General features: G+C 39.7%; 1 protein-coding gene across 6 annotated transcripts in view; it reads right to left on the bottom strand.

The window, feature by feature from the left end:
- TSNARE1 (t-SNARE domain containing 1) overlaps positions 1–24,621 on the bottom strand; it is a 482,633-nt gene that overhangs the window by 60,021 nt on the left and 397,991 nt on the right. For all 6 annotated transcript variants that reach the window (XM_069780153.1, XM_069780149.1, XM_069780152.1 and 3 more), the window contains one exon: positions 6,952–7,067. In XM_069780153.1, coding sequence (XP_069636254.1) covers positions 6,972–7,067 — 96 coding nt within the window. In that variant the 3' untranslated portion in view covers positions 6,952–6,971. The remainder of the gene's footprint in view (positions 1–6,951; positions 7,068–24,621) is intronic.

Genomic DNA, 24,621 nt, shown 5'->3' on the forward strand with positions numbered 1-24,621 from the left:
GGGTTACTGATGTGCCCTGCGTTGGAAGAACTTTCTCGTGGCTCCACGTGGTACTTTATGCCCTACCTGGATGTCTGCTGCTATGAGGAAAAAGGTGCAGCACTAATGACATCAGAAGGGGCTGAGGCTTACCTAGCAAAATCCAATTTTGCAGAAAGCTCATCTGCTGTCCTGGTTTCGAACTCCGAGATTTAAAACTCTGAGATGAAGATGCTCTTTACTTCCCTAGGCCAGATTGCATGAAGGGGCATTCCTCTGCTCCTCCAAGCACATGAAGTGACTACAAGTGTAGGGTTTATGATTCTTACTGCATTGCCAGGGGTACAGCACACAGGGACACTGTAGTGCATGAGGTACTGAAAAAAAAACCAACCCCAATCAAAAAAACTTAAGGTCTGAAAGGGAGGAAAAAACAAACACCAAAGATGGACTGCATAAAATCAGCTGTCTGAACCTCATCCTCATCGATTAGGTTACAGAAAACATTTGACCACCTAATAAGCCTGTAAATAAATTAGGCAAGGAAAATTGTGATTGCAAAGAAGGGAAAAAATGATCCAAATTAAAACAATAATTTCTGTTTTTATATGATAATTAATTCAATTTAAACTCAAAACAAGACAGTTGCATATTCAGGAAACAGATACCTGATTATTGCTTTTACGTATGGACCACAGCTCTGCTCTAGAGATGCTGGCTAAGATGGATTTTTTAGCTGTACATTAAAGATGACATGTTGATTGTAATTAGAGTGGAATTCCTTGCTCAGGGTATTTCCCATTTAAAAAGTTTATGATGGTTCAAAATGCAACTGGTCAAGTTAACATAGCTGTTAAAGATTAAATAACTACTTCCTGGATCAGGAAGCCTTTGAGGTTCAAGTCACTGAAGGCTGGGAGAATATTCTGCTGAATGATCACTTGTACACTTGCCTGTTGTTCTGCTCTTCCATAGATGTGCAACCCTGTCAACCATTGCATCAGCTACCGAGAAGGAAAACACTGGTTTACTCCTCTGGACTCCTGCCTCTTTATTCACAGGCAGATTCTAAAGCTGGGAAGAACAGTAAGTCTACAGGGTTTAAGGAATTTATATAATAAAGTCCATGTGCTCAGCCCAGTAACCTTTGTCTGGCTGCAGTGTATCTTGTAAACAGGGAAACTTCTTGCATCTTCTTGCACCTTCTGTTGCAATGGCTTCTTCCAAGGAAAGGGCGCAGAGTAGTCAAGTCATCTTTTATTCTTTCTTTCTTTGTCTAACTAGATTGAGATGATTAAATTGTCATCGGAAAGGATATTTTCCAGCTGCCAAATACATGCAGCATCTTTCTCAAAATTTGTCACCTATTTTTTCCTATAAAGAATGCTTAAGAGTTAGGATTCCAGCAGTCCTGATTGTCACTTTGTGTAGCTGAGCACTCATCCAAATGAGTCAAAAGGAGGATACAGAAGATCTACCTTCTGTGTCCATGAACTGGGAACTCTTTGTGGAGCTCAAGAGGAAAAAGAAACTGTATGATCCCTGGAAGCAAGGTTAGGCTTGTTAGTCTAACCTCAGTTGCTGGAAGAAATATGGAGAAGGTTTTACTAGGTACTATTGAAAGGCATTTAAAGAATAATGGAATCATCAGGCACAGTCAACATGGGTTCACAAAAGGAAAGTCCTGTTTAACTAATTTGATATCCGTCTGTCATGGATTAATCCCACCAGCAGCTAAGCACCACGCAGCTGCTCACTCACTTCCCCCCACCCAGTGGGATGGAGGAGAGAATCAGAAGAAAAAAAGGTAAAACTCGTGGGTTGAGATAAGAACAGTTTAATAGGACAGAAAGAAGAAAATAATAATGATAATAATAACAATAATAGAATGACAATAATAATAAAAGAAATGGAATATAAAAAGCAAGTGATGCACAGTGCAATTGCGCACCACTCACCGACTGATGCCCGGTTAGTTCCTGAGCAGCGATCCCCCCAGGCCAGCCCCCTCCAGTTTATATACTAGGTATGACATCACATGGTATGGAACACCCCATTGGCCAATTTGGGTCAGCTGTCCTGGCTGCGTCCCCTCGCAACTTCTTGTGCCCATCCAGCCTTCTTGCTGGCTGGACATGAGAAGCTGAAAAATCCTTGACTTAGTCTAAACATTATTTAGCAACAACTGAAAACATCAGGGTGTTATCAACATTCTTATACAGAACCCAAAACATAACACTATACCAGCTACTATAAAGAAAATTAACTCTATCCCCACCGAAAACAGGATACCTTCTATGATAGGGTCACCCGCCTAGTGAATAAAGGGAAGGCAGTGGATGTAGTTTTTCTGGATTTTAGTAAGGCTTTTGGTACTGTTCCTCACAGCACCCTTTTGGACAAGTTGTCCAACTGTGGGTTGATGAGTGGTTCATGGTGTGTTGGGTGAAGAACTGGCTGAAGGACAAAGCTCAAAGGGTTGTAGTGAATGGGGCTACATCTGACTGGTGTCCTGTCACCAGCGGTGTTCCTCATGGTTCAATTCTAGGGCCAATCCTGTTCAATGTATTTATGAATGATCTGGATGCAGGAGTTGAATACACCATTAGCAAGTTTGCTGATGATACCAAACTGGGTGGTACTGTTGACTCTCTTGAGGAACAGGAGGCCTTGCAGAGGAATCTAGACAGACTGGAACATTGGGCAATCATTCATGGCATGTAATTTAACAAGAGCAAATGCCAGGTTCTCCACCTGGGGCAGAGTAACTCTGGACACATATATAAATTGGAAGAGGAGTGTCTGGACAGCAGACCTGTGGAAAGGGATCTGGGGGTGCTGGTTGACAGCAGGCTCAACAGGAGTCAGCAACGGGCCCTGGCAGCCAAGAGGGCAAACCACAACTTGGGGTCCATCAAACCCAGTAGAACCAACTGGTCAAAGGAGGTTATTATCCCACTGTATTCAACATTGCTGTGGCCTCACCTTGGATACTGTGTGCAGTTCTGGGCCCCACCATTTAAGAAGGATGTGAAGGTCCTTGAATGCATCCAGAGGAGGGCAACAAAGCTGGTGACAGGGCTGGAAGGCATGTCCTATGAGCAGCAGCTAAGGACTTTGGGTTTGTGTTGTTTGGAGAAGAGGAGGCTGAGGGGTGACTTCATTGCTCTCTACAGCTTCCTGAGGAGGGGGAGAGGGAGGTGCTGAGCTCTTCTCCCTGGGATCCAGTGGTAGGATGTGTGGGAATGGTTTAAAGCTGCACCAGGGGAGGTTTAGACTGGACATTAGGAAGCATTTCTTTACGGAGAGGGTGGTCAAACACTGGAGAAGGCTTCCTAGAGAGGTGGTCAATGCCCCAAGCCTGTCAACGTTTAAGAGGCATTTGAACAATGCCCTTAATAACATGCTTTAATTTTTGGTCAGCCCTGAATTGGTCAGGATGTTAGACTAGATGATCATTGTAGGTTCCTTCCAGCTGCAAATATTCTATTCTATCTAGGCTGACACTAGTCAAAGACATTGTTAAAGGAGGGACATTTTTCAGACTGCTACTGTGATACTGTCCTTTTAAGATGTTTACTGATGTTGTACCATAAGAGCAAAAAGAGCAGCTGCAATGTTGCTACCATATGAGCAATGTGACCCAAAAGTTCCTGGGCTATTTTCCTGAGGTGTCAGCAAACAAATGTACAAACATAAGTCTCCAGGAGTTTCTCTGCATCCTCCGTAGATGCACGTCTCTCCCTCTGCCAGAAAAAAAACTGCCCCAAGGGAGAAGTGACATACTTATGGCAGGGACCTCGACAAGCAGAAGTCAAGGCTTAGAGCTCTCTTGAACAGCGGGTCTCTCTGCACACACTGAGCTAGCAGCTGATGATGCCACCACTGCTTCAGAAACTCATGGGAAAAAGTGCTTTTTACTTTTCAAGATTCATAAAGAGACCTTTCCTATGGAAGGAATAGGCTTGTCTGCCAAAGTCACGTCTGATTTGTGGTGGGGAAAAAAGAGTGCTTTTTTTGTCCTTTTGAGAAGAACCTTTGATTTAGTATCATTATTGCAAAAGTACAAACAGAAAAAAAAAAAAAGGAAGACGACTTTATATGTTAATGATCATAACAATCTTTAGTGATCATAGATACTAATGGCATCCTTTCTTTATCACACTGAATAGTGACCTTCAGATTTCTCATTGTGGCTGTACTTATGAAAGCTAAAGAAGCCTACCTTGAATATCATGCAAATAGGACTTAAACCACTTGAATGGGGTGGCTGGTGCTGTTTCTTTTGGCTCCTTACTGATCCAGCACAGAGCAAACTCTTTGATGACATGTTAAATAAAAGTTCTGGCCAGTCATTACTAAACTTGGGATTTTATTCAGTTATGTGTCCTGTGCCAATCAGAGTATTTTGTAACTAGTTCCCTAGCTTGCTTTCTTCCCTTTATTCTCCCTGAATGGTCATGTAGAGCTGTTATACATTGAAACCCAGCTGTTCTCTATCTCCTTAAAGCACGTAAGACAGTTTTATGTGAAACAGTTTGTTGAGGTAGTTGAAACTTTAGATCCACTGATATTTTAAAATCCATTTGCGTTGCAATTCAGAATAGAAAAAAATGTTCACTATGGACATGGAAATTCTGAAAATGTTCCATTTTGGAAATCTTCAAAATATAAGTGTGAAATCTGCTGCACACCATTTGGGGTCGATCTCGATTAAGAACGGTTTATAATGATCAGAAGGCATACTTGTTCCAGTATAACTCAATGCAGGTTTTGCCTACATTTGTATTACTGCAGAGTAACTCATGTTTTAGAAGCTTAATAATTAGTTTCACAAGTGGTGATGAAAAGTAGAGCATTATATTTTTCCTAGGGCTTTCATTAGTATCTCTAGGTTCACTTCCCTCTAGACATGGATCTCTTAACTGAAGATTAACTCTAGTTTTCCAATGGAGTGTTATTGTAAGAATATTTTGGTTCTCTGACTTTCTCTACTTAAGGGATTTAGATTAAAATGTGTCTAGATTGAGTCAACTGTTGATAAGATTTGTGATTTCTAGTAGATAGGAGTATTTAACTAAATTTAAAAGAAATTTTATTATATTATAGATTACCATGATAGATTACATTCTCAAATCACACTAATGCAGAGTAAAAACAGAGTAATACAACTAAAATTATTGTAGTTTCTCTACATTTAAATCAGCAGGAGGGACTACTATCTGCACCCATAAGCACTGTTTCTTATGCAAGAAAGGGATAAAATTACATGTAGAATTTATATATATATATATATATATATGTGCCATAAGAACATCCATATTCGATCAATCTAAATGTCTATCTCACTGATATTGTCCTCGCTTCAATGCTGGCCAAATACCTAAGTAAGCACGCAAGTGTAGAGAAGCATTTACAGCTATTTCTCCTAGCAATAATATAGGACTCATGATCATCTTAATCCCAAAAGAGTGAGATGGTACTTGACATCCTTCAACAGATTTTTTACTTTCATGGATTTGTACAATTCCTTCTTGTACCCAAATTTTGGCATCGACAACATCATGCCTGAGGGAGTTCCAAAGCTTAAGTACACCTTGTGTGAAGGATCGTCTTTCTGTGATTTTTTTTTTTTTGAACCAACCCCCTGCTAGTTTCAGTTGAGAGCATGATGTGGAAAGAAGGCACATTAGAGGGCAACGACTTCATCTTCAGGTGGAAAGATAGCATTGTCAAATAACACTGAACTCTTGTAAAATAAAGCAATAAAAAAAAAAAAATCTATCAATCCTTTGTGTTTTCTCTAGGGTGGTTCCCGAGGATAGTTCAGGCTAAGAAATCTCCGCTTAAATTATAGTAAAAGGTCGCAGTAAGCCTCAGTATAATGCAGTATCTAAGTACAGGAGTGATATCACACATGCTTTATCATGTCCCACAGAGACTTGCAGAGATCTCTAACCCAAAAGTTCTCCCCACCCTTCACTGCTTTCTGCCTCAGGGCTCCTACTTACTGTCTGCAGGAAAAATCCCATTGATACTCTTGGCTTCTGGCTTTACCAGTCAGAAACCTAGCCATGCACAGCAGGCACGCAGAGCTGGAATGCCAGAACCCTTGGGGTGGTAGAAATTCTGTAAATCTAATAATCTCTCCTTGAATAACGGCCTAGCGACCTTCTAAAGAAGCAGACACCCAGAAATGCTTTGTATCAGACAGAGATTATCAGAAAGAACTTATGAGTCATTCTCCTAGGGTAATGAGGGAGAAAAAAGAAAAGAAAATAAAAACTTTTTTTGTGTCTTATGCTTTACACTTAAAGCACATTCTTTACAAAGAAAACATACTATAGCTTAAATTTCACTAGTGGGATGAAGTTGCATTGACGACTCCCCTATCTTGGTAAGGTTACAGCCCAGTCTCCCTACTACAGACCAATACTCCTTTTAGGGGTGGATCCAGAGCAAAGATCACCAGAAACCCGTTTTTATTTTTGTCCATACTACAGTCTACAGTTGTTTGTCTTCCTGCTCCTCAGGAGAGCTTGGCTCCAGGGTCTCTTTGGAACATCTCAGCAGGTAGGTGCACTTTGGAACATCTCAGCATATTTGTGGGATGTTGGGTTGCCCCCAACCCTGCTTCAGTCTCGGGTCTTTAACACCACTTCTGCATCTTTAATTCATATGGATTTAGGATTCATTAACTAGCATTCCTATGAGATCCAGATAAAATCAAACAATGCAAACAGCAGAGAAAAAGGGAACAAGATGTTTTGTTTGAATACCACCTTGGCTTACATTTAAGGATCCACTACAGATGCTATTTCTGAGCTCAGATACCTTTTAAAGGAAACTATTTTCATAGGCCACACCTGAACGTGCAAGCTAAGATAAATTTTTCTTACCATTATCAGCTTCCTAAACCGTCTCCCAACCATCTTACAGGGTATGTCAAAACACTTAGTTAAAGGCTTTTACCTGTGGAAACCATAGCCAGATCAGTGCTTGACGGAGACCGCGATGATAACGACAATGAACAGCAGAACGGCCAACGCGACAGCGAGAAGGCAGCACTTCATCTTCCTGGCTCGTAGCTAAAGGAGGAGAAAGACAAAGAAATAAGTGCATGGATGTTTAACGGGAAGACAGAGGGTAAATCCATGAAGAAATTTTGCTGGTTTTCCATTGGTAGGACTGTTTGAAACAAGTCAACATGAGATGGAAAATTTGTCTCTGTCCAGACTGACTCATCCTTTTGGACAATCCAGATTCTTCCTTTTCAGTGAAAATTCCCCTTAAATACAATCACCTCCTCTATGCTATTTTCTTCCTGCTTAAATCACTGCTTGCGTCACACTAAATTTCCAGACTCTGCTTGGAGGGCTGGACTTGGGTAAGGCTATTCAGTGTGGTTTTGGTCTGGGGGTGTCAAACCTGCTTTCCAGTTGCCAGGAGAAGACTGTCTCCTCTAAGATAAAGAAGTCTCTCTCCACGCTGCTGTGCAATGAAATGTAGCCAAGCAATAAGGCAGGCTGTTTACAGTGTAGGCAAATGTACCTCCAGCATTAACTACCCTGATTTCATTTGAATTAAGATACAGGAAAAGAGGTTCTACAGGGTTTTAATTTTGATGTCTGTTTCTACTTAAACCCATCAGCCTTCCCAGTGACCTCCATGGACATAATGTTGTTTTTTCCCATTTAAAATCTTTTGCAGATAGTTCAATTTCTTCTCTTCCCTTTTAGATAGATTAGAAGGGTGTTTCCATGATCCTGCAGTGTCAGTAATCCTCTTATCCAACACACACACACACACACAAAAACTAACTTCAATGAAACAGAGTCAACTCAGACACTTTCCTTGAGACCAGGTCAACCAGTCCTTCAGCCACCAGACTTGATGATACCATCTTGACCTGATAAACCAATTGCATTTGTCCAGAGTTTTTTTACTACTTAGCAACAACCGAAAAACATCGGTGTTATCAACATTCTTCGCATACTGAACTCAAAACATAGCACTGTACCAGCTACTAGGAAGACAGTTAACTCTATCCCAGCTGAAACCAGGACACATTGTTACAACTGAAGCAGCACTCTCACAGGAGAGATTATGTTAATATTACTGCTGTTACCCACTTTTCCTTCCATTCTTCCCCTAACTGGTGTAATCAGCCCTCCCAGCCCGCCTCAGAACCTTCCCTAACTGGTTTATACCTTTCTGCACCGCGTTGCATTTCCCATAGAGCCATAGTTCCCAAGCTATTTTGTTCTACAGATGTTTTGGCTTCTTACACTGCAAGTGACAGGAGACTTATCTCTTCCATCGGTGCTCCAAAGCCCAGTGCTTCATTCCCCCACAGCCCTCCCAGGGCCCATCCATTTTGCTGTGCAGAGCTGGAGAAGTGCTTCCAGCAGGGAACTGTGATGCATGACCTGTCCTCTCCTCCAGAATCAATCACCAACCAAACTGGTGTTTTTTATTAAAGCGTGGATTTCCTGATTATTATTTTTTAACAAATTAAAATGCTGTGTTGTCCTACCTCCACAGCGGATAATCAGTGATTCATCTTGGCTCTCCATTTGCTTTTCAATTACTCACACAGAAATGTTGTCTTTGGGGTTGGGAAAAAAATAGGTGCTCTAAATATATCATTCCATGTGCATGTGTTAAGAAGGATCTTTTTGTCAGGTATGCTAGGAAGGAGCGTGCAGGGGGACACTACCTTGCCCTCCTCAAAACCCTACTTGGAGGCAACCCATTTGCTCACACTTTTCAATCAGTTTACTACAACTCTTGGGGGAGAATACAGGTGCACCAGGGCTATATCTCTCTAACAAATTTTTTCACCCACAAAGTGATGTTTCTTCATAGTGGCTCTGCACTTGCAGCCTTCATTTCTAGAGGGGTAACTAAAATGCATTCTGAAAGCTGAGTGCATGAGAACAGTCCTTTTTTCTCTTAACCTTGATTAATTCCAAGTCAAACCAGGAAACCTCTGCTTAAAACTGCAGACTATGTTAAAACACCTAGATGTCCTTGTCCACTTCCAAAATGCCAGAGCCTTTGTTTGGTCAGCAGAGGATGCTAATGGGTCATTTAGCTTCAAGAAGTGCTCTCAAATACTCCAAATGAGAGTTGCAGAGGCTGTACAGTTATCACTTCAGACAGCTTTTCATCAGCCCCTTCGCAAAGAGTTTCCCTTGTTCTGCTCTTTCTGGCATTGCAAAGTCCTATTCACTCTTATTTTGCACTTTATGTAGTCTGTCCCCCTCTGCCTTTTTTTTTTTTTCTCCTTGTTTTTAACCAACATAAAGCAAGCATAAAACTCAACCATAAACAGACTAACAGACTAATCAGAAAGTAGGAGAGACTTACTGGGCTGGTAAGTCAGAATAATGATTCCTGCTCTGTTTACAACATCTCTTAGTGGATTTAATATTACCGTCTGACACAGACGTATAATCTGTTGCAGGATTCTCCTGTTAATTCCTAGTTCTTTCTTTGCTTTATATTTCAATACGGAAAATGTTCAGTTCTTCAAGTCCCTTTAGTCTCCTGTCATAAATCTGTACGTGCTGGAGGAGCAATAGAAACGGAGCTTCTGAGCCCTGCCTGATCACACAACCTTTTCTACACAGACTGAGGAAGAGTGGCCGCACCCCCCAGCTTCTTTTCGTCACTTAAGTGGAAAAATACCGATATATGAGCAAAAGGCAGCAGTTCCCCTCAAGGTACAAATGCACACGCTGCTTCAGGAAGGGCAATGCAAGGATCCCTTCACATATGACTTGACACCCTGTGGAGTTCACCAACTCTGTTCTGTGAAGAGGACAAGCCTGAATTTTGGTGAGCGACCCATTCCCTGCCCTTACCAGAGGAGAAAGTTGTTAGCACAGAGCAGGTTGGACAGATTGGTCTGTTCACCAGATGGGACCTGCAGACCATGGCATGGGCGCCCTCACCTAAGTATTACATAAATATACAATAATAAACAGCGTACATAATAATACTGCATATAATAAACTCTGGTTATTATCTCCGGTTTAGGTTAGCAGAACCTGATTGCCAAACAGATTGTCAACAGTGTCTTAATGTCACCATTGTCATTCTTGAGGAAAGCTGGGAGAAAAGAAAGAAACACATCCCTATATCTTTAATAACTCAAGGCACCAATGCACATTGGAAGCACATCAACATCACAAATTTAAGCCCTCGACAGGTAGGAAATGCTAGAGTTTAGGTTTCCCAGGTATGCATATACAGATAGTACTTTTTCCCCCTCCCAAGTAGGATCTCAGCCTTATTCAGCAAATTCTTATGCTATGTACATCACATAAGTTTACAAATTTTACTTATCAGCTTATGTTTTCTTGGATGTCCATTCAAAGCCACATGCACATGAGACAACACTAAGATCCTAATACTCCTGTGGGAGTTCCATGACAGCAGAATCATAGAATTAATGCTTTCCATCCCAAGCATCAATGCAGTGATGGTTATGTCCATTTTAAGCCAAAGAAGTGGAGACACGGGCAGAAGTATAGCTGATCTCAAGAGAATTCCAATTCTCCAAAGGAAAAAAAAAAGAAGAAAAAAATACAATTCATAATGTCATCCCTTGAATCAAGGTTAATCTACACTTACATGGAAATGTTAAACCATTTCCAAACCTGTAACAGGATCATTTCTCACCAGGGCAAGTTCCTTACTGCCCCGAGACAGATATTATGACATTTCTGCCTTAAAATTAGTAGTCTCAGAACAGCAGAGCCACAGCCACAGAAAGTTTAAGGTGGAGAAAAAAAAAAAAACAAACCAACAAAAAACCAAAAAAAACAAACCACCTGTAAAATGAATCATTTATTTTATGACATAATTCTTCAGGGAACTTTGCATTTTTATAACATTTCCCACGCATCCAACTAATCTGCAGTTGATTCACTCATCTTTTTCCAGATCTTTCTCCCCTCAGCTGCTGAAGACCTTTCTTTCACACTGTGCATTAATGCTATTCCCTATGCTCCTTGACTTTCCTGCTCTCTGAGGTCATGGGCAATGTAACCTCCTCTCAGTTCCTGCAGCCCGCACCCACAATTGCTTGCAGGAGCAATTTTAAGATAATTCTGCCCAGCATCTTCCATTTTCAGTTGAAGCATACTTAGCTGCTCGCCAAAGACAAGACATACCTAGAACTATTGGCACAGCAGAGGTATGAATAGCTGAAGTATATTCTTGGTACAGACTGAATCTTGAGGGTGTTCCCCCCAACTTCTGGGAAGTATCAAGAAAAATTGAGGGAACAGCTTTTTTTCCAGAGACTTGAAGGTTTCACCAAACACTCCTAGAGGTGACAAAAAGGTATGGCTGTTTTCTCCATTTTTTTTTTTTCTCCTGCTAAATTGCAAAGCTCTGTCCACATATAAGAGGTACTAGCATTTAACAAAGCCTCCTAAAAACCTCATTCTTCCCAGGCAAACACGTTTCCCAAAACTCCATTTTGGAAAACACTGACTCCCTTTAACTATCACTTAAAATGAGTATCTAAATAGAGATATAGAAACCAATGCAACAAATAAAACTTCAGGCTGAATTTGGGAAAAGTTTAAAGCTACCAGAAAATATAATTTTCTGCTAGAAAATGTATGGGAAATAATTATAAGCAGTATTATCTGATTTCATTTTAATTATATTAGCTTATTCTGAACCTTGAATGGTATGCTGTTGCACTGCTCTGGTTTTATAGCTCTGTCCCAACCTGTTGTAAGCCCATTTCCCATAACACCTAGAATTTGTTGATTAAATTGGAGCTAATCTATTTTCATTGTACACATTTTCCCAAGATGAAAAGAATGCAGTGCGGGACAAAAAAACCCTAATCCTGTAGTAAGACATAATGGCTTTTTATAGTTATTTTTGCTAGGCTCTCAGGGGTTTTTAGTAAAATGGTATAGGTAAAGATATATTTTAGTCCTGACAGAGGCTCTTTAAACACACATGTGAAATAGGAGTGAAAAGCAGGAAAGGAACGAGCAAGGCTATTTAGGGACACAGCTGAGAAGCATTTTATATTGACAGGCAAACTGGAAGTGACAGAGCCTGGAAGAAGCCTTTCCCTCATTGTTTCATAAAAATAAGCTGCAAGTCATATTTTGCAGACTAGAAGATATTTATTTCTTGGGGGTGAAATGTGAAATGTTGAAAGACATTTTAATTATGTCACAACAGATAGTTAAGTAATTAAAAACTATTAAAGCCCATTACAGCCCCAGGCCCAGAAAAGCAAGTTTCATCTTGGAAATTCCTAAGCAAACACAGTTACATGGAGGAAAGAAATATTTTCTTGCTAAGGTTTCAAAAGCTAGCTCGGACAAAGCATAAATAATAGGAGAGGCCAGAAGAAACTGTTTTTCCTGTATTTGTATAAAATAGAAAAAAACCAAGTCAAACCAGTAAGCATTTGATCCACATATGGAAAGGCAGCATTGTGCTTCTCTACCCTCTATGGATTGGTTACGCCATACTGAAGGGCAGGAAGGCCAAGATTTCACAACCTGCTCTCCTAAGGAGGTGAAAAGCCCTAGAAACAGGCATTTTAGTGCAGGCAGGGATCTGTACTAGAACAACTGCTCTATTCTGGGAAGCTCAGAGCATACGACGCTGCTTCAGAGTAGAGACATACCCCACGACTCCACAGTTGTGGCATTTTCTGGGTCTCCTCCAGCACAAAAGCATTGGGCAGGTTGATATTATTAGCTAAATGGATCTCACCAATATCCCACCTTCTTGTTCCATCTCTCCCTGTTCTTAGCCCTTGGACCAAGATAAGGATGATGATAGCAGAGAAAAAGTATCTCCCAAGAAGATTAACCCAAGACCACGTGTCCCTACCCCTCCCTCCTGCCATGTCAAATATATATAAGCATTTGACATACAACCTAACTGAAAAGCCTAGGGTATGGGCAAGAACCTGTTTCTAGGGGACGAGTTCCATTTTTCAGTCGTCGTTTCTTAAATGGGTTATTATGGCAAGCAAGCAAAAAGCTACCCTGTACTCAATACTGAAAGACTCAGTAAGACTACCCATTTTTACTTACAGAAATGCTTATGCATATTTTAAACATAATTTTTAAATAACAAACAAGTAATGAAGGATTTTCCAACAGAGCCGGGATTACAAGAACTTCTGAAAGTACAATTCCACTACTCAAGGAAAGAAACCATTGAAGATTTATCTGCTATTGAGATCAATTTCCTGCAAACCCATCCAGCAAATAAAACCAAAAAATGATTGAATTTAGAAACCACACAGTAACAGCCTCTAGTTATCAGGTCAGGTCCTTTTAAGGGCCTCTGTTGGGCAATGAAAACCCACCTTGATTAATTTTCAAGTACTGTTTCCTTCATTGTAAGATTAACAAATCTGTTTGACATAAAATGGTACACTTTATATGCAAATCTCTGTAGAGAGAGTTTTGTGACATTAAAGAGGTTCATACAATTTTGTTCACCCTGCCCTCAGAGGTCATTTGGAATTGCATGAAAGCATTTGTCTATGCCCTTAATATGCATTTTGAAAGCTAATTTGAGGTCTGCTGGATTGAGAGCCCAAGTCCTTAATTACGTTTGGATGTGTTTATACAGAGATGATATTATGAATCTGAAACTACTGTCGTTCCAATATACACCAGCAGAAACTCTGCTGAAGGCTGTGGAGTTCTCATGGGGGAAAAAAGAAATATTGGAGTAACACAGCAGAAAATCAGGCCTTGTAGATGTGTGTTTACCTCCAAGCATTACGTAAACATACAGAGGGAAAAAATTCCCTTACACTTGCACCAGTGTTTTCATCGTTATTATTTTTGGTTTATATTCCATTTACATTGATAAGATCCCTTAGCTAAGTCATATACAATCATCTCTGATAAGAGAGTAAACACACTGTGTTACTGCAATGGAAGTGACCTTTAACGTGTGTACAAATTAAAATGCACTGACCAAATTTGGTGACCTTTATGGTAAAGCTTCCTTATAGAGCAACAATGAATTTGCTATTAAATATCACTGCTTCTGCAGATGGGCTAGAAAAGGCCAGTAAAATTAAGCACTTTCAGTATTTTTTAAATAAGAATGAAGCAGACAAGTTGCATATGAGTAAACCCACAAGATATGAGAGCAACAGGAAAAGGCCAGCCCACACCAGCAAGTGAATATCACTTTGCTTTGACACATTGTTTTTGTGCCTTTACTTCCACATCATTTGGACCGATTTCAAACTTTCCTTTATGACACTCTGTCTACAGATTTGCCGCTTTCCAATAATTCTGCGCAGTCTTCCCATTCCCCCTAAGCTTTTTACATTTTCCACGCCTGCAATCTATCTCAGGCTATTTCATTTAAATGAAAACATTGCAGCCAAATCAAGGAAGAAAACTGTTGAAAAATGTCCAAGTGTCCCACCTTGCAAAAGGTAATGCATTTTCTCTAGTGCCTCCACGCTTTGGAGAAGGATGGGGAATGTGAGGAGGAATAGGGGAAAAGGAGTTTTACCCATCTGTAAGGTTGCACTTTTTAATGTTTCCAGGAAATTTGGCTCAGCTTGGGAAAGGTACGACTTCTCTCAAACTCTACATGATGTACACTCATGTTTAAAATCCGAGATAATTTTCACCCTCTGCAACAGTCTCCTATCAGGATGACGATAGGAGCACAATGTTTTCTGTGTTGGTTTGCCTAAAAGCAGACAGGGGCTGATGCTAAGCCTCTACACACAGATTTAATTGCTGCATTTTCTAACTTCTGAATGCTTGAATTAGCAATCTTAATATTCCCTTAATATACTTGTTTTTTTAATGGCTGAGACATCATTTGTAATAACACATGATAATGGCTTACATTTCTATCATGTCTTTCAAGGCAGCAGGCCTCCAATGTGATTTACGAATTCACTATAAAGAGGATTATTTTTTTCCCAGCACTGGAGTGAAGCCACCTACCTCTGGCAGCTGTTTAAATTCTACATAGCAAATCCAGCCAGCAGTTTAAAGCAGGTAATAACTATTGTGTGTACCTGAAACACCAGAGAGCCTGCATTTTCCCCCCCAAAAAAGTTGTCCAAGGTAGCAAAGCAAATGCCCTCATACTTTTGCAGAAACCATCCTGAGATGCTTAACAGCCCCACACAGACAGACTCGATGAGACCTTAATTCCCCCAACAATTCAAACCCAGAGAGTTGCAAGGGAGCAGAGCAGAGGGAGAATGATTCGACCATATTAAAGCAGTGCCGTGCTCAGAGAAAGCCTTCCTGCTGAGCTGCGTTTATTAGTTAGATTATATTATTTTATGAATAGGACTACTTGGCTGCATTGGAAATGACAATCTCTGGGTCACTGCGCTGCTGATCTCAACCCTTTGAGCCCAGCAGTTCAGCCAGCTTTCAACCCACCTCACTTATCTAGTCTGTACATCACCCATTTTTTCTGTGAGGGAGTTACGGGAGCCAGTGCAGAATGCCTTAATTGCAGAACCAACTGAAGAAAGATTTGGCTCATTCTGTCTTGAAAAATGCTTGGGCTCCCCAGGTTGGCTCCTTATGCCAACAACAACTAGATCAAACTTTGCAGAAGCTTATAAGGACCAGAGCCAAAGAAAGTATATCATCTGGCTCAACTCCTTTGGTGTTAATGGAACTACTTCAGTATACCTTTACGAGATTCTGGTCCAAAGAAGTTAATAATTTCTCCCTAGTACCATGTGTAATAGCTAAATGCAACATTTTTATTTGAAAATTCTGATAAAAATAAAATGCTTGGTAAAGGGTGGAGCATCAGCCATGAATGATCTTCAGACCATCCTCAAACAAATGCAAGAGTCAGGTAAAGAAAACAAAGGCAGTTCTGGGGGTAGAGGAAAAAAAAATCATGAACGATATTTTTCACATCGGGACTGAAAGAAAGGATTTTCTGTCTTCAAAGCGCAGCGTTCTTAAACTAAGACTTGCCTTCAAATCTCAGCAGTAATTAAGACAAATTACCCTCAGTGTAAGTCTTCAGGCACCAAAGAACAAACTGAAGGTTTAAGCTGGTCTGATTCTCTCACCAGAAGGCAGCTGTACATATAACCATCAGTCAGTACATTACTGTAACTGATCCACAAAAAAGCTCCTCCCAGCCCTACGAATCATAAGTAAAACCAATTTTTGGAAGGGGTTGCAGGAAGTACTGTGCCATCAACACCTCAGAAAGTCAATGTTAGGAGCTGATGAATCTCCAGATTGAAAATGTCACAGAATCATAATAGGTAGTATTCTGTGTTTGTATTTTCATTAGACCAATAGGTACGATTGAAAAGAAAAAAAAAAACAAAAAAACAACAAACCACCCACCCAAAAAGCAGAAAAGACTTATGTATGTTACTTGTTTCAAAGTCCGGTTTTGTTTACTGTGTCCATTGATTTAATATAGGACATTACTTCTTACAAACTTTGCTCACTACTAGCCCTAGACCATCATTAACGTCACTCCTATTGTAGTAGTATCTGTACTACTGCTAAAACACTACCATCATTAGCATGTCAAGAATGGTTGACAGGCACAAACTATCCTGCATTACTCCATCATGTTGTAGAACAGAGCTGACTTCTGCTGCATTGAACTTTAAATAGATCTCTAAACATGGTATATAGGGTTTTTCTGGTACTGAAGTCCAAAGAGTGTAGAGAAAAAAATGTTCCAATAACAAGAATAAGAGAATGTTCCTTAAAAAAGAAACCCCAAGAGAACCACCAGGTTTTGCAACCAAGAATACTATTAAAGCTCAAGACTGATTTTTCCTCCCAGGCATGCTATTTTTCACCAGTTTACAAGCATCCACCGTATCATTGCTGCTCCTTTGCAGTATGCAGACTACTTGGGAGCAAAGCGCTAAGTAACAGTGAGTAAATTAAATTGAGACCAGGCATGAAAATCTTACTTGTGAAAAGCGACGAATTGTGTGCTAGGAACTCAAGGAATGCACACCTCCACACTTTGCCTAACAAAGCATAGATATACAGGCAGACTAAAAGTTTTTTACAGATTCTTAACCACATATAGACCTATATGTGGGTCTTCACTTATTCAAAGTAGATCTCACAGAGACAAGCTGAGTGTCTTAAATAATTGCCAAATGAGCATCATTAAAGGACAAAAGGATAGTATTTTTAATCTCTCTTATTTTTTTCATTTTCACATTGGCCTATGAGCTTTCAGTTCTCTGATGGATTAAATGCACAAATGCCAGGAGGTAGCCTGAGTTGATACTGCACTTCTGCCTCTATGAGAAAGCACAAAGTATTGGAAAATTTTGTGCAAGATAGATAGTATTCTCCTGAGGTTTTCTCCTCAGTTTTGCAGATGGAGATCCAGGGAAAGTCAAACAAAGAACAGAGTTCAGGACTTGTAAGAACAGCATTCAAATATAAAGAAAAAAAAAAATCTCAAAAAAGAAGGCAATGTGGAGAACCGTACAGGCAGATATAGCACCAATGCCTCCTTTTATCGTTAAATTGTTATGTGATCCTTCATAAGTCATTTAATTTCTTAATTACTTAATTTCTCCTTTCATCAGATTAGGGATGTCACTTTGTTACTTTGTTAAATAAATACAGCAAAAGTAGGGACACCTGTGATGATGGATCTCATTATTTGCCAAGATCAACATACAAACACTGTTTTATTTTTAATATCCAGTTTGTATGTGGATGGGGTTTTTTTCTTTTTTTTTTTGTTTTGTTTTTTTGTTTTTTTTAAGGTAAACCAGCTCACCTATTTCTAAGATTAGAAGCTTTAACATCTTCCTGGATGATAACATTTCTCTTTAATTTTGGAGTCACACATTAGGGTTACGGCTATGGCACTGGAGCTCACATTGCAGAGGAATAAAGTGTCGTCCCTTCCTTCATCTCTCAAACAACCATTTGGAGCTCTCTGCAGCCTTATCCTTAAATACATGCCTTAAACTGTATTTTACTGTGAACTAAGCTAAGGTGAGCAATGTCTGATATGAAAGTTGAAAACGATCACAGGTCTAAGTGCTTTACTGTTTATCGGTTCCTGGCAACAAGAGAATATTCAGAAGCGTGCTGCATTATTCACCGCCATCAAAGCCGCGCGTTTCCTGCATCCATGTCAAAATCCTTGTGTATTTACAAATGGTAATGGATTCTGAATAAAAGAGATTGTTGTTACAAACAATGGAGTATCAGCATTGCTTCACAAATGGCCTTGGAACCTGACCTTGTTGGTCAAAATCATAACCCCCAGGTCTAGGCGCAGTCTAGTCAGCACTGCCAACACAGAGGACTTTTTATGTGGAATGTGTAGTCATAATTTAACTGTGATGGACAACATAATAGAGCTCTGTGAATGTCACAAAACAGTGTCAACAGTCTATCCTGCAGAGCATATCCATTACTGGCAGCAACGAGAGGACAATCTGCAGAAGAAAGAATTGAATGAAATTATAAGTCTTTAAGGGCAAAAGTGAAAATAGCTTTCATGTTTGAGTTTTACCTCATTGCAAGGATGGAAGGGGGCAGAAAGCAACTAAATGTATTAAATCCACCATATCTTTGTATACGTGTGTACGATTTCTGTCATGGTGCCAATTTGTCGCCAGTTTGCAAGATTCACATTAGAAAGCACGTCTACTCCATCCATTTATGCTGTGTAAGGAAAAAAAATCTGTAGACATTTCCTCCAATGAACAAGACAGCAGAGAGGTGTGATTCTCCAGCAAGGTAGAAACAGGGGCATTTAGCCAAAAGAAAACATGTCACTCAACTATAACTAACATTTAGCCAAGAAAAAGAAATTTCAGTTACATACCATCTAAAGAAATCTTTGTAAAGATGCACAGCCAACAAATTAATAAATGGTCAACTAGGTTAAGTTTAAAAGTTTTTACGTAATTCAGTTTGTTATGACATGGTTTTCTTAAAAACATGCTGGGTGGTTCTCTAGGCTGCTGAGAAGCTGAGGTTATTAATCAGTTTCCAGGATAAGGCTTGTCTGCAAATCCTCCCAAACTTATCTCCAGATCCTCCCAAACTCCTGAAAACTGAACCGAACGACTGGTTTGAAGGTCTGAGAAAGTTTCTAAAGTAGTTCTGAGCACTTCCACCTAAACTGAAACCGCCATGGGAGATTACGCACTGGTGCTATTTGGAGAACAATTCAAAGGCAGACATCTCCAGAGAGGTCCCGCTTGTGGAAATTTTTTGAAGTTGACATTCAAGAAACCAGATATTTTTGAAAACTGGAGAAGCAAAGGGAACCTCTGAACTTGCTAAGTGTCCCAGCTTTTTTTACATGCAGCTGATCAAAGCTTTTAACTCTCCATTCCTTTTCTCCTGGCATCTATGACAAGAGCTTAAATAGTTGAGCTCCACATGGGAAAAAACCCATATATATATCTGTATGGGTGTTTGTATATTTTCCCCTTTCTGCTTGTCAAAGCCTCTGTACTTAACATATTAATTTACCGAGTTTAACTTTTTAATGCTAACTCCTTTAAGTCATTAGAGCTCCTTTTTTTCATTATAATCCTCTTATTTGGTAATCAGTCTGAGTCTGCCTGTATTTTTTTAAGAATATTTTAAAGTTTCTGGTGGAGATCAAGGAAAGTTTTCTCTTGCTCTACTTCACAAACTCCAACTTATTATTAGTCAGTGGTTCGGTGTGACACTTCGGCTACAGTCATTTTGTTGCACTTCTCCATTTCTTGTATTGCCCTTTATAAATGGAAATATTACTTTTCTTTTAAATGCATTATGGCTGTTGAAAGTTGACGAGCAGAGAGCTAGAGGAATTAAAATGGATATAGCAAAGATCATAATAGCTACTGTAACATGCTTCAATTGGAAGAACCACCAACAGACCCTTTTCTTTAGTAAGTCATTCCTAAAATTGGCCAGAATGCATTTCTTAATAGTCTTAATTACTTGACATGCAAGACTGTCTTTGCACAAGAGATCTGAGAACGTGAACTAATCTCAAGACGCCAGGCAGATATTACACCATGAGCAACAAACTTCCAGTCACCTCTGACTCAAGTTTCTATTTCTAAAGATAAATAAATCCACCCCTCACCATTACCAGCCTTCCCGCTGTTCACTATATGTACTTTAAAAGGCAGAAAAATCATTAATGCATAGCAACATCATATCTCAGTTTGAACGAATCAAAGAAAAGTCCTCATAATCCCTTTGCATCTCATCTATGGGGCACAGTAAAACTCACTGAAGCAACGGGCAACAACAGACTCTTAACAGAAGTTTAACAGCTCTACTATTCCCTCTGTGATCTTTCAAACCCTATTTAAAGATAGAACTTCATTTATCCACTTAAAGCAAAAAGCTGTAGACAGCAAGCTGCTTACCCTTCTTTCTCGAATCTAATGTTCAGTGGGGGAAGGGAGAGAAAAATAAAATAAAAGAAGTCAGCATAAGGGCAGTCCCACATCAACTAATCTCTGCAGCAAATTAATTAAACAATTATATTAGCCAAGCCTTCACTTGTGACATGGCACAACTGACATTAATTGGGCCACAATCAAGATAGTAATTCAGGTTAATTGGATTTCCACTGTCAGCAGCTATCAGCTTGTTTCAATATGCTGCTGTCATTTAAGAATAATTAATCATGAATGACTTTATTGGATGGCACGGGTTGACAACTGATGGTGTGGTGACGCTCGAAAAAGTTGGTGATTGCTGTAGGCCTGCTGAATAGGAAAGCTGGTTTCCTTTGTGGAGATTATTCTACCACCGCGGCACGTTGAGACCCGAAACGCGCTACAGAAAGTGTGGAGACAGTGATATTTGATGACCCTTGCACACACGCAGCGAGAAAAAGAGTGGGCTGGAGAAAGAAACAGCCATTCCCATTGAAATAACTCTGCAAAAGGTCAGAGGGATGTGCATGTTCCACCGCAGCCTTCAGGCACACGGTTATTGTTTGGCTATTGCTACAGCAACAAAGGATTCAATAATACAACAGTTCACATGCTGTAAGAGCTGAAATGCCAAGCTTGATCTAGTGTTATTTGCTTTTCTCCATTCATAATAGGCCATTACTTTGGTTAACATCTGATAAAATAATTTATTCAATCTGTTGCCAGAATGTCTGCAAAAAATGTCAAGGAACTTATGAAGCCAAGTCTTTATTTATTAATAACTTGAAAAAAAAGGTGATGAAACTGTTGTGGGGACGTGGGGGAAAAAAGCTAAAAATTAAAGTATGAGATGAAAATAATTTAGAGTGTTCCATAAGGAGTAGTAGGAATACGTTATGTTTCTGAAAAAAGAAAGAAAATGCAATTTAAACTTCAGGAAAGAAAAAGCCTTAACACCAAGTTCTATTAGACTATGTAATTATTCCCCAAGGGGGAAAATATACATATATATTTAAAATTAAAGTACAATTTTAGATTATTCATGACAAAGTGCTAAAAAATCATATCAGAAGTGGCAACACTACTTTGATAGCTGGACAGAAAAGATTTTCTATCAGGAATATGATGAATTTATTGTGTAACTACTAGAAACCTGGTCTAGATGGATGGAATACACAGAATCAAATTTCTAAAGGAAAATCAGACACCAGCGCTGATGAACTTGGCTCCCTCCCTCTTTTTTTAGCAAAATACCGGACAGAAGACTAGCGTGTGCACTACTCAAACAACAGGGCACAAATTCCCACCTTGAAGATATTTTCTTACTGGCAGTCAGAGAAGCCTGATTAGGCAGAAGCATCCATTAACCAAAGTGGGAGAGAAGAAGCCATTTATTATCACCTTTCTTCAGCTGTAGGTCTGACAGTGCTGTAAACACACGTGAGCAACACATATGAAGTTTGTACCCTGGGGGGGGTTCAATTCAGTGAACTTCTCCAGCTTTTTACCTTCAATTATAGCCGAGACCTGGTTGCCTCCTTTGTCTTATTTTCTTGGGATATTCTTGTTTTTAGAACATGCTTCTTTGTTAGGATGCAAATATAGCAGTCTGTTTGAAACTAGAAGAATCCTCGCTGAAATTGAACCTAATCTGAGCGATAGGCAAAGCCATCTAAATGCATGGATTTATTATGTTTAATGTCTCTGATTCAGACTGAGTCCAACAATGCAGTACGTGGTTGCTATTTAAAATTGACTGATAGAGAATGTCAGTGAACTGTTTTGTTTTGTTTGCTGGGTTTTTTTTTTAATCCACAATCCTACTAAATCTTATCATATGCTTTATTCAGTTGTGGGTGTAAATTAGTTCTATAACCAGGGAGTCCCCATATAAATAGCCAAAGTGCTGCTCTACCAATGTACTTTACAAACAGTTTATGCTTATCAGATTATCTCTGTGATCACTGCTGACAGATAAAAATTAAACCTGAAACTACATGTTTTTTAAATCTTTTTTCCTTCTAAACATATCCTCTTAAAGTAGGATTGATGGGCCCTGTCATTAGCCCTATAAATTGCAAGAAAGCAGGTATTATGTTTGTCAGTCCCTTTCCTTGCTCCCAAGAGCTCTGAACTTCTTTGCCAAATTCAATCACATCTGAGAGGGGAACAGAAGCCTCTAAAATACTTATGTTCTCATGATACTTGGTGCCTTGTAGAGAAGACACCCGCTTCTTTGGTTTGGCAGCAGTTAACTGGTCAAACAGCAAATAGCACAGTTTCTGGAAACACCATATTTTTTCAATTTATGTATAGCGGGGTTTAAGCAAAGGGGAGAGATGTGAGAAAAAGAGAAATTTAAGGTGACAATGGCCACAGTTGACAGCAAATTAGACATTATTAATTCTGCTGCTTGCAGAAAAACTTGGTTTTCAGTCCAAGAATTTCAGAAATTCCTTCTGTGATGCAGTGAAATGTAATTCCCTATTACTCATGAAAACTACTGCCTGGCCAAAAGGCTCGGTAGGTTGCGATGGCAGTATCTAAGGAACAGCCTCTAGCAGGCAGAGATATGATAGAATAATAACTCATTTTGCACTCTCCTTTTCTCTTTATAATGCAAGGGCCCCTTTTGGATCTGGTCTCAGATAACTTCTCTAACCAGGAAATATGTGACAAAGCAGAAAACATTAGCCATGCCTCTCAATCGAGCAGACAAAACACTCTATGAGGCATTGGTTTGACGATGAACACTGCTACCAGCCTTTCAGCAGTAAGGAGGCCAAAGACTGAACTGATGATGAATATTAGACTATCCTCCCATCTCCAGACATAATAAAAAAATGAAAGACAGGGGAAGCAAAGGTTGGCTTCACAGGACACTATTTCTGCACTGGAGGTTTTGCTCTCGAACGGAGGATTTTCTTCTTCGTAGTCCCAGTCCACCATCCTTCAGAAGCTCTTAAGATAGTAAATACATTTGAAAAACAGGAGGAAAAGACTCAGCAAATAAGTGAGTGAAATTGCACTTATCATGTGAGCCATAGGAATCTGTTCCAGCGATGCCAGAGCAAAGCTAACAGTGAGTGGACATAAAGCATGCTCAGAGCAGTTGTAAAGTTTTGGAATGCTGTTGCCTTTCAACTGTCCGCTAACATCTGAGCTCTCATGCTTCAAGGAACTTGTAGGCCATGCCAATATTACAAAGGGCAACCATCTTTAAAAACTGTCATTGGCACTGGCGCCAAGAGGTGGGAAAAGGGAATATCCAGTGAAGCTGGAGGTGTAATTCCAATGCCGTTCTAGGCATTAATCCATACACCCTGTTCCCTGCCGAATTTTACTTTGTTCTTTCTCATTGTTTTCCTGCAAAGATCTCGGAACTGTTTTTTATCTTTTGTTTAAATAACGCTGAGACGATGATCCAGATGGCAGGCAGGTGAACGTAGCGTTGTTATTTTTTCATCTTGGAAAGACACATGGGTAATATTTCCAAGAAGGAAAAAATACCCATACCTTTTGCTCCACCTGTTCAATGGAACAGAAATTATATTAACAGACTGGGAAGGAAATTTTTCATTATTTGTTTGTTTCACGCAGCTAAACACCACGAGAGTGGAATATTTAATTTTTTTAATAATTGTCTGCATTTGTAGCTTAATCCCTCAGAGCACATTACCATTAATAACAGATCACAAAGACCTCAGAGCTTTGAGGTAGACAATAGAAAAAACCAAGGTGCTTCTCCTTGGATGGTTATGTAGAAATACTAGCTGATGTAGCTTATTCTTTTAAAAAAATGTGAACGTATCTCTCAAATATACAGATGCCTAGTACCTTGGTGCTGTTGTATACTGAAAAGACAGAATCAGGCTCAACCTTTTAAACTCCTGTTGGAACAGCAGCTTACAAGAAGGAGAGGTGGGTAGGGATCTAGTACCTAGCATTTTCTGAGGTGAGCAGGAATGTCCCAAACTTCACTCAGATTCACAGTCTGCATGTTTATCCTGTTAAATCCCTGGAACTGGAGCCTTTCTGGATACATCCGGCTATGATGTTCTAACCAATGGAACTGAAATAATTACTGTCTTTCTGTAATTAGATCTGTTGATCTCATTAGCTGAGCTCAGGTGTTGATCTGTTGATTGTCGTCTTGTAACTGCCATGAATCAATAAATGAGTGTGTGGGTGGTAAAAGAGAAGTGAGAAATTAC

The sequence above is a fragment of the Haliaeetus albicilla genome, chromosome 3, assembly GCF_947461875.1.
Source record: "Haliaeetus albicilla chromosome 3, bHalAlb1.1, whole genome shotgun sequence".
NCBI lineage: Eukaryota > Metazoa > Chordata > Aves > Accipitriformes > Accipitridae > Haliaeetus > Haliaeetus albicilla.